The following is a 10,706-nucleotide window of genomic DNA, read 5'->3' on the forward strand; positions in this document are numbered from 1 at the left end:
CTTCACGTACACTTGCAGAAATACACACCCCAAAGAAGCAGAAAATGAGGTTTCTTCTCTTCCTTCTCCTCTTGACTTCCTCTTCCTCCCTCATCGCTTTCTCTCAGACGATTGTTAAAACCTTACCTGGATACCCTGGTCCACTCCCTTTCAAACTAGAAACTGGGTATGCTTCTCTCTCTCTCTCTCTCTCTCTCTCTCTCTCTCTCATATAAACACACAGAGAAAGAAACATAAAAAGTCTCCGGGAAGCTTTCCGATCATGGTTATGTATGTTTGCGTTCATTCAGGTACATTGGAGTCGGAGAAGATGAAGCTGTGCAGCTGTTTTACTACTTTGTGGAGTCGGAAGGGAACCCGGAGGAGGATCCACTCATTATCTGGCTTGCCGGTGGACCTGGTTGCGGCACCCTTCGTGCTTTCTTTTATGAAATCGGTAACACCTCTTTTAATTACTCCCAATCACCCTTCAAACATAAAAAAGAAAAATATTAATACTAATTACGTACACCCTTGCTATGTTTCTGTGTTCTTGTTTTTTGTTTTCTATGTTATTTGATGTATCTTTTAGTCGAATGGGTCATGAAGATTGTTTTTGCCTTAGTCTAGGTGGATAATTAGTTGTGATTTGACTTTGTCTAACATGGGTACATCATATGAATAAAAAACATACCAACTTGCCCCCTTGCACGTTTTGAGATGTAAGCAAAAGATATATAACAATTAAAAATATATAATTCTAGAAGTTATAATTAATATTCTGTGGAAAAAATAATACTGGTTTTTATTGTAAAAAATGGATGTTGTTAATTCATGATTTACATCAATCATCTTCCAATATATATATATTTTTCTTTTCCAAAAAACACAATGACCAAAGTCAAATATAATTTCTAAAACGTATACAAGTACTGTAAACGTATCACCATTCATGTTAAATAAGTCTCAAACAAATCCACAAAAAATAGATGAAAAAAAAAAACCATTGCCCAGAAATGTTTTATGAAATTGAAGTGATAATACAAGTAAATTTTTCTTTATAAAAAGTTGCAATGCATAAATGGAATACAAGAAGTAATTAATGTGATTTCTCTTTTCACAAATCACAGAAACTAATGTAGTTTATATAATTTTTTATTTTATGTTTATTATTATTCTGACTATCTGCCATGTGCACACACTTTACTTTATCTATTTTGTTTCTCTTATTATTTTCCTCCTGGTCCCGCCCGCTATCACGTTGACATGTTTCATTTCGATGTTATAATTATTATTGAAATTAAATGTACACGTACAACTACGAAAAATTAATATTAAATTCATAGACGTACGTACAAATATATACAATTAAGTTTTTGTCTTGAATAAGATTCATATGTACAAGGGTTATTGATTTCATATTTTTCATATATATGTTTAGGTCCAATGCAAATCCAGTATGGGAATTATATGGATAATGTGCCCGCATTGCAATTAGACCCGAACTCTTGGACAAAGGTGCGACTACATATTGATTATGTGCATAATTCTTGTTTAATTTTTTTTAATACAAAGTTTCTTGTTAATTAATTAGTTGATAATTCGTGCTATTTTCTTACAACAAATTCTCTTATTTGACTTTAAAGGTGGCCAATGTGATATATCTTGATGCACCAACATTAACCGGATATTCGTATACAAAAACGCCAGAAGCTGTTCGTTCTAGTGATACATTATCAGCATCACAAACCGCTGAATTTCTAAGAAAGGTTAGTGGATGTTTAACAATTTAATGACACAAAAATTTCGAAAGGATTCTTATTGATGATTAATTAATTGATTATTTTATTAATTACAATGCAGTTTGTGAAGACTCATCCAAAGTTTTTAAAAAATCCCATGTATGTAACTGGGATATCTTATTCTGGAATTGTTATTCCGATAATTACCGAGGAGTTGTATAAAGGTATGATATTTTTAGTTCTTAGTTGTAAGAAATATAAGTAAAACGATCTGATTAATCTTTTTGTATCCTCATTTTAAAGGTAATGATGAAGGACTAGAGCCGATTGTAAACATTCAAGTGAGTATAAATTTTGGGCACAAGTAATTATTACTTTTAAATAAGTTTTAAGGCATATACACATGCATGCTCATGCTAATTTCTTCAACGATGGACACAACAGGGTTACATGGGTGGAAATCCTTTAACAGACAAAACTGGTGATATAAATTCTAGGCTTGAATACGCTTATCGAGTGGCACTTATATCAGAAGAATTATTTGAGGTAATATAACCTAGTTGACATTCCATTATGTTTCCATATTTATTTTAATAATGTAATATTGCAACTAATATAAGTAATTCACAGTCAACTAAAAGGAGCTGCAAAGGAGATTATGCAGAAGCTGACTCTAACAATTTGCAATGCATGTTGGATATTGATGAAGTGAACAAAGTAAGCCTTATTCATTACTCTTCAATAACCTATTCGTCCTTTAAATAGCTACATTATCTAATTAATAGCTTAAATATCTTCCATGTTAGCGTGTTGGAGACATAAACATTCAACAAATCTTGGATCCTGATTGTGATCCAGCAACCAATTTGGTCAGAGGTGGAAACCCAATAATTAGAAGAGGAAATCGTAAATCTCTACAAGCTAATCCAATAAAAATGCTTCCTGAACGATCATCATTCGCAGATTCATTTTGTCGAGTAATTTTTCACTTCAATTCCTTTATCACCTTAATTTGTGTCATGAATATTATATGAGTTTATATGGTATTATCTTTATGACAGGGTGACTATTATAACTATGCAACACTTTGGGCCAATGATGAAAATGTTATGAGGGCACTCAACGTACGCGAGGTATATATAGTAACCAACAATATAAAAAAACATTTCGTTTTGGTATATATATGTCTAAAAAGGATTTGTTATGAGTTAATTTATATGATGTTATATTAGGGAACTGTGAAGGAGTGGTTGTTATGTAATTTGGACATGAAGTACAATTATGGTAAACCTTCAATGCCATCATACGAATTCAATATTCAAAGCAGTATTGTCTACCATGAAAAGCTAAGTAAGAGAAACTGTCGAGCTTTGATCTTCAGGTATTAATATAGGGTTATATTTCACTCATTTGATTCCATTAAAAAGTATTCTTATTTACATTCGCTTATATATCTTATATCTTATTGAAACAGTGGAGATCATGACATGATGGTTCCACACGTTGGCACTCGTAATTGGATAAATTCTATTAATTTAACAATCACAGATAGTAATTGGGATGCATGGTATGCAAATGGTCAAAGTGCAGGATACAAAACTAGTTATGCTCATGATAACTATACCTTAGTATTTGCCACAGTAAAGGTACAACATGTTGTTGAGTATATACATATAGAAATATTTATTATGTTGAAAAAAATGATAATAGTTTTTGAATTTGCTGTTTATGTAGGGTGCAGGTCACACAGCTCCAGAGTTCAAGCCTGCGGAATGCTTTGAGATGGTTAAGAGATGGTTTGCTCATAGACCAATCTAACTTCATTGTTTAACCATGCTTCAAAATTCTTTTAATGATGAGAAGCACATATTTTTCACAAGGAAAATCCTTGTGTTTAAGAAATGCTTTCCACGATGTTGTATAAGGGAATATAAGGAGGAAAAAAAGAAGTAAAATATATATATTCATTGCTAGTCATTTTTTATGTTAGAATAGTAAATTTAATGTTACAAAAGGGTGAAGTAATTTCTTGGATATTAATAAGTATGTATTTTACTTTACTATTGTTGAATATATTGAGTCCTATAATTAATTAAAAGTATCTTTAAAAATCTAAATCTTATATATGGTGAAGTTGTAGATTGTTTAGAAACAAGGTTGTAAACAAGAGTGTTTTGGCGTAGGATGTTAATGGGAACAAACGGGACGGGGATTACCCCACTTACACCCCCGCAAAAATTTATTAATTAATTGTGTAAAATGTCTTTTGATTTCTAGTGAATAAACTAATATAAAAGACTATTTACTACCAAATTTAAGGATAACAGAATGCATGTACTTTTACTATTATATATATGGAGATCATTTCAATAATTTTATTTTATATATATATATATATATATATATATATATATATATATATATATATATATATATATATATATATATATATATATATATATATATATATATTATTTTATATGTTTCATTTCTATAATTTAGTACTACATTAGAACCATTTATTTAATGTTTACATTTCATGTTATAATTTTGCTATTTTATTATTGCAATTTTGTCTGATTTTATAATTCTTCAAAATGAAAACACACGTATTTTGCCGACATAAAAACCATTTCAATAACTTTATCATAATATAGAAACCATTTTTGTAATTTTTTTATATACTATGGGTACAACCAATCAAGCCTTTAGTGGCTACATCAACTATTAGGGGAGACATATAGGATTTTGTGTCACCGCTAAATGTTGATCCATGTAGGATCTATGTGTTTGTTCCCGCACATCTATTGATTAGTTTGATAGAATGAATGTTGGTCCTTCCTTCATGGATATATCATTAGTGGCGGCGGCAATAGCGGTGACATATTGTCGCCACAAACAACCCTGGAAATTTCTCTTAAATTTTTTATTTTATTTGTCATCTTAATACGTTTTAAATGTTGCAACTAAAAGCGTCGTTGTCATAGTATTGTACGATTTGAGCCCCTTTTGCCCTTATGTTCTCTTTGTATTATATAAACACTCTACAAATTTCACGTTGACGATTATCTTGATGCTAACGACCACCACCAGCAAAGCTCCTGCCCACTGTGATGCTCCCTTCCACCACCGGTGCTACTCCCTTCAACCAGTGTTACTTACCTTGTTCTTCTACTGTTGACGTTACTCACTCCTATCGATTTCAATTTTTTATGGACTTCCATTGATTTTCAGGCTATATATCCACTGATTTTCAGAGGAACAAAAACAACAAGTAGGTTTTCCTCGATGTTAGTGATTTTGTTGTTGAATTATTGTACTGATCATTATATACTTATAAAACTTGCATTTTTTCTTAAACCACATTCATTTGAAACTCACATGCATTTTTTCCTTTCACCACATTCATTTGAAACTCCCATGACTTTTCAATTTCTTTCTAATAATTATTATAAGTTGGTTAATAAGGTTAAATAAATATAAAATCTAAAGTGTAATCATATATAAACTAAATTCAATATTAAAAAAATATATTTTCTTCTACTTATAAAGTTTGCTTTTAACTTTTAACATATTATACTGAATTTAATAGGTCTAATATGTTGTATGTAAACTATCTTAAATTGTTAATTTAAATATAACATTACATGACCAACTTAAATATAAAATTTAGTTAAACTTAAACAACCCAAAGAATATTTTGTAAATAGTTAAAAGTGATAAATTGTAGTGTCTTTCTAATAATGATTATAAATTGGTTAATAAGGTTAAATAAGTATCAAACCTAAAATGTAATAAAAAATAAACTAAATTTCAATATTAAAATAATATTTTTACTTCTACTTATAAAGTTATGTCTTTAACTTTTAATATATTATACTTAATTTATTAGATTTAATATGTTATTGTATGTAAACCATTATCAGTTTAAAGCTACAACTTTTGAACTGTATGGACAAAATACTTAAATTGTTAATTTAAATATAACATTACACGATCAACTTCAACATAAATTTCAGTTCCACTTAAAAAACTCAAAGAATATTTTGTGAATAGTGAAAAGTGATAAATTGTAGTGCTAAATGCAAAAACTATATGGTAATATCAATTTAACTAAAATATTTCCTAAAGATATTTTTATAATCGTTAAAAGTTTTGAAATAAGTAGCTTAAAATAACTTACAATAACAATAATTAAAAATAACTCTATATAAATGATAATATTGTTACCTTTAAAATCAAAAAAAAAAAATTGTTTGATGTTTTAAATAATTACACTAATAGAAATAAAAACGTTAAGCAAATAAATTTTAAAAATGAATTAACAATAACAACAACTATAAATAATACTAAACCATATATTATATTTAATTTTATGAGTAACCCACAGGTAGAGGTCATTAATAAGATTGAGATTATGCAGTTTTAATAGATGTATATATTATCATATAATTCAAAATAATCAATATACTATATCAACTTAGTATAAGAAATATTATATCAAATTTAACAACGACATTATTGTTATATTTAAAAATCATATATTTATAAAGATTTCAACTATATAGATGTTTCTGCGCAACGCACGGGCATTCGCCTAGTTTTACATATTAGTCTACTGATTTGTATATATATACGCTTTAAATGTAGTTTTGTGTTTTAATTTTGCTTGGAAAGTGGGTCATCATTTGTTGATTTGCTTGGAAATTATGGTTAACGATTTGATTATCTGCCTGAAAAATCACATCCTCACTTATTTGTTAATTTGTTTGGAAAATGACTTAATAGTTAAGTACTTAATTCATAAGGAGTTAATTGTTAAAAAGTTAACATATAACGACTTGATTTATTTGGCTTAAATATTAATGAATTGGTTGTTAAGCTTAAAATATTATTTTTTGTGTGACTTCATTGTTAAGCTTAAAATATTGTTTTCGTTGTTAATTTCCTTGGAAATGACTTAATTCTTAAGTACTTAGTAGATTAGGACTTAATTGCTAGAACTTAATAGACAATTGCTTGATGATTTGTTAAACTTTTTCTTAACTTAATTGTTAAGCTTAAAACATTTTTGTTGTTGTGACTTAAGTGTTAAGGAGTTTATTAATTTGTTATGTAATCATTATGAACTTAATTTCGAATGACTCAATTAGTTAAGCACTAAAAATACATTATTTTTAAAATACAATGATGTAATATAAAAAAAAACAATAAATAAATAAATAAGATGTTATAAATCACAATGCTATTTTATAATAAAATGCTATAATAGAATAAAAAATAGTATCATATCATTGTTTAAGGTATCATGTAGGAAAAAAAACAAAAGTAAAATGCTATAAATAACAAAAATATGAAAAGTGCTATAATAGAAAAGAAAAACATATATCACTTTACTTGCTTGCTCCTTTTTATTTTTCATCCGGAGTATTAACTTGAACCAGTTGGGTCAATCTCAATAATATATTCGTCCTCTTAGGATCATTCCTTGTAATATCTTGAAACGATCATATTAACAGTTAGAAAAGACCTTGAATGTGACGGTGTACAGTTATCAACTAACCACTATATAGTTTTTGACATGTTACGCTCTGATTCTTGCGTATTTTGAACGATGTATCATTATTGAGATCATAAAGATCAATTTCTATTTCATCTTCTCCAACTTGAACTTTGTTATCTCTCAAAGTGATATTATTTGATAAATTTCCAAGATGAGATTCCAACTCCCTATTTATGTTATGTTTTTTGTTATTTCTCACTTATGTAATCGTAGGGTGATACCAACATTGAAGCTAGAACCACAACAGCCATATCTAGCATACCCATTTAATTATTAGAAAATAGAAATTAAAAATAAGAAAAAACATCATAAATGGTCCCTATGGTTTCCCAAAATCTGAAGTATAGTATCCGTGGTTTAGAAACGTCATAGATGGTCTCTATGCTTTCAAAACTCCGTTAAGTTTTGTCCGTTAACTGAAGGACATTTTCGTCATTTCACACCACAGGGACCATTTATGATCTTTTCAGTTATTTAAAGAAAAACTAAATATAATTATTTAATGTATAATCTCTCTCTCTCTCTCTCTCTCTCTCTCTCTCTCTCTCGGGATGAAGAATCAAAGGGAAAAAACCCCAGATCTGTACTCTTTCTCCTTCGGTCAGAGACTCACCTACCGGTGGTGAAGCACCACCATCGCCACTACAAGTTTCAAACCACCAACCACCGCCATTGCTGCTGTCTCTCTCACAATTCTACCCGATATAAGCCTCGATAGCATCTGAAGATGTCGTACCCTTGCAAGATCACCATAATTTGTAAGCCCAAATAAAAATCTAAAACTGTAACCTAGATTCAAGCTTTGCCTATAATATTTGACCTAAATCGGAAGTATCATCTCCATTGTCTCATTCCTCTAAAAGCTCTGCATTTGCGAGCTTCAATACAAGCTCACCCATCTAAAACTCATGAAATTGGTTCCGCCTCCATCAATTTCATCAAGAACCAACAAAAAACTCTAAGGCTTAATTTATTTCACTAGGTTGGGATCTTCCTCCATCAATTTCAATAGGAACCAATCGTTTGATTTTGATGGCACTGTTGTGGTAGCTAACAATAAGAGGTATCTGAAAGGAGGAGGAAATCGTTGGTGTTCAGATATTAGCCAAAGCTTAGTGTTTATCGCAGCTCATAAAGAGCTAGAAGAGGAATTCATAAATGAAATTGATGAAGCTGGTGATGGTAGAGAGAAATCAATGGAGTAAAGGGAAATCAAGGGGAAAAGGAGTATAGACAAGAGAGAGGCGACATAGGTAGAGGAAATGAAGATCCATGGGTTTTTCAGTGGGTTCTGGCCGTGTTTCAGATCAGTGGTTGCTCCGATGATACTGGGTTGAGGTCTAAATTTAGGGCGATGGCTCCGACGGTGGGATCGATTGCACGTATGGTTATGGGAGGCAGTTCATGGCGAAAGTCAGGTGAATAACAAGACATGGATCTTGTTTGACACCGATCTTCTCTTTTTCTTGTTATACATAAGCTTTAGAGTAAAGAAATGGTGGTCCAGATGGTTTAGCTTCTTTTCAAATGTGTGAGAGAGAGAGAGAGAGATTATATATTAAATAATTATATTTAGTTTTTTCTTTTTTTAAAAAAATATGAGAAAACATCATAAATGGTCCCTGTGGTTGTGAAATGACAAAAATACCCTTCAGTTAACGGACAAACTTAACAGAGTTAGCAAAAAGGACCAAACATCAAAAGTTTTGAAAACATAGGGACCATCTATGAGGCTTTTAAACCACGATGACTAAACTTCAGATTTTGGGTAACCACAGGGACCATTTATGATGTGTTTTCTAAAAATAAAAATAAAAACAATAGATATATTTTTAAAGTTTGAACCTCCTGCACTCCATTCTTTCTAAATAAGATTGAATCATTAGAGCCATTTGGTAGTAGATCTACATCATTCCTCACACCAAAACGATTTTAACATATAGTAACAAAATCCATTCACAATTGCATAATAAAGACTGAATTACATAGTCGTTTACACTCACTGTATGTTTCATCCCAATAAAAGTGCTTCCACAATTCCGACATTTACTGACCACAAAAAAAAAGTTCAACTTGTCTAACTTGTTTCTTTTTGCATATTCGCATGAAGGTTGCTTAATATGCATTAAGAAAGAGTAAAATGCATTGATATTATAGGTAGGTCTTGTATTTTCAATATGTGATCACATACCTCTTGATACAACAACTTGACTAATGGATGGAATGATCTGGATCAATCTCATTCACTACAATGTTACGCAGACCCGACCCTGACATTTCGGAAACCTTGTGCAAAAACTAAAGTGAGGCCCCATAAAAAATTTCTTGTAAATATTATTAACTACATTTGTTACCACTAATTCAAAATATAAAGTTGCTAAAAAACATCTCATAAATTCACTACCACAAAATAATGTCTTCACTCATTGGTAATCAAATAAATCTGTAAAACTGTTATAAACAACTTTCAAAAAAAAAAGAACACATTACTATTTTCTAAACATCGACCTTGAAGCATTTTTAGAAGAAAATTCATCTATGAGACTTTCATCTATGAGATTTTTCTTACTTTTTGGTGAGTTTATAAAAAATAAAAACGTTTTCTAAAATTTATAAAGAAAACAGATTTGCATTTTTTTTTGGATATAGATATTTTCCTTAAATTGTTGATAAATTTTAAATTTATGATTAGATTTTGATTTTTGTTGATTTTTTTTCAAAATTAAAATTCATCTAAAATTGGAACCAAATGTTACCGGGCTAATTTTATTTATTGATAAAACATAAAAAATAGATTTCACAAAAATACCGATACTATAACTATAAATTATCTCAAAAATCAGAGGCCCCCCAAGATCAGAGGCCCGGTACGACCCACCACCCCAGGGCCGCCACTAATGCTCGGTCACCATCAAACCAATTTTAGTAGGGTATTCTCGTGTTACAGAATAACTGTTTTCTTAATGATTAAATAAATGTTTATGCTGCCAATTTTAGTCAAATTTGGTTAGACTCTCACAGCTTGCTGACATCTTATGATTTGGCTTTATAGGTTAAGTTAATGATTACCCACCCATCTCCCATCTCACAATATTTTCCTTACACCCTTCATATTTCTATCTTTAATTATGTTGTAATTTTTTTCAAAATAATAAAGTCAGCATCTACAATAGATAGCGCTAAAAGCCTCAGAATCACCATGCAAAGAAAGATGGTTCCTTAAATTAACAATGTAGAGTTGACTATAAGAAAAAGATCATGCATATTCTATACATATTACCTTGTGTTCTTTAGTCTGTTATAGTTTAAAATAAGTACTAATTTACTCTAGATTAAAAAATTAGCTGTTATGATCCTTCATAACATTCGTCCAAGAAAGTATCACCTGGTCCCATGGATACTCGTTCCAAACAAGATTCATG

The 10,706-nt window shown here is 30.1% G+C and overlaps 1 protein-coding gene across 1 annotated transcript; it reads left to right on the forward strand.

Annotated features, from left to right (window-relative positions):
* On the forward strand, positions 1 to 3,822 carry LOC111904235 (serine carboxypeptidase-like 13). Its single transcript, XM_023900015.3, has 13 exons — positions 1 to 166; positions 291 to 436; positions 1,421 to 1,497; positions 1,626 to 1,748; positions 1,843 to 1,945; positions 2,025 to 2,062; positions 2,166 to 2,267; positions 2,352 to 2,438; positions 2,528 to 2,698; positions 2,783 to 2,854; positions 2,954 to 3,102; positions 3,196 to 3,367; positions 3,456 to 3,822. Exons 1-13 carry the CDS (start codon positions 45 to 47, stop codon positions 3,537 to 3,539), a joined length of 1,446 nt encoding a protein of 481 aa, XP_023755783.1. The 5' UTR covers positions 1 to 44; the 3' UTR covers positions 3,540 to 3,822.
* The last annotated feature ends 6,884 nt before the right edge of the window (positions 3,823 to 10,706 follow it).

This window comes from Lactuca sativa, chromosome 7 (genome assembly GCF_002870075.4).
Source record: "Lactuca sativa cultivar Salinas chromosome 7, Lsat_Salinas_v11, whole genome shotgun sequence".
Classification (NCBI taxonomy): Eukaryota; Viridiplantae; Streptophyta; class Magnoliopsida; order Asterales; family Asteraceae; genus Lactuca; species Lactuca sativa.

Coding starts and splice junctions, on each gene's coding strand:
- LOC111904235 (XM_023900015.3), top strand. CDS start 45: ATGAGGTTTCTTCTCTTCCTTCTCCTCTTGACTTCCTCTTCCTCCCTC. Junction 1,749..1,842: donor CCGCTGAATTTCTAAGAAAG/GTTAGTGGATGT, acceptor ATTACAATGCAG/TTTGTGAAGACTCATCCAAA. Junction 3,103..3,195: donor TGTCGAGCTTTGATCTTCAG/GTATTAATATAG, acceptor TTATTGAAACAG/TGGAGATCATGACATGATGG.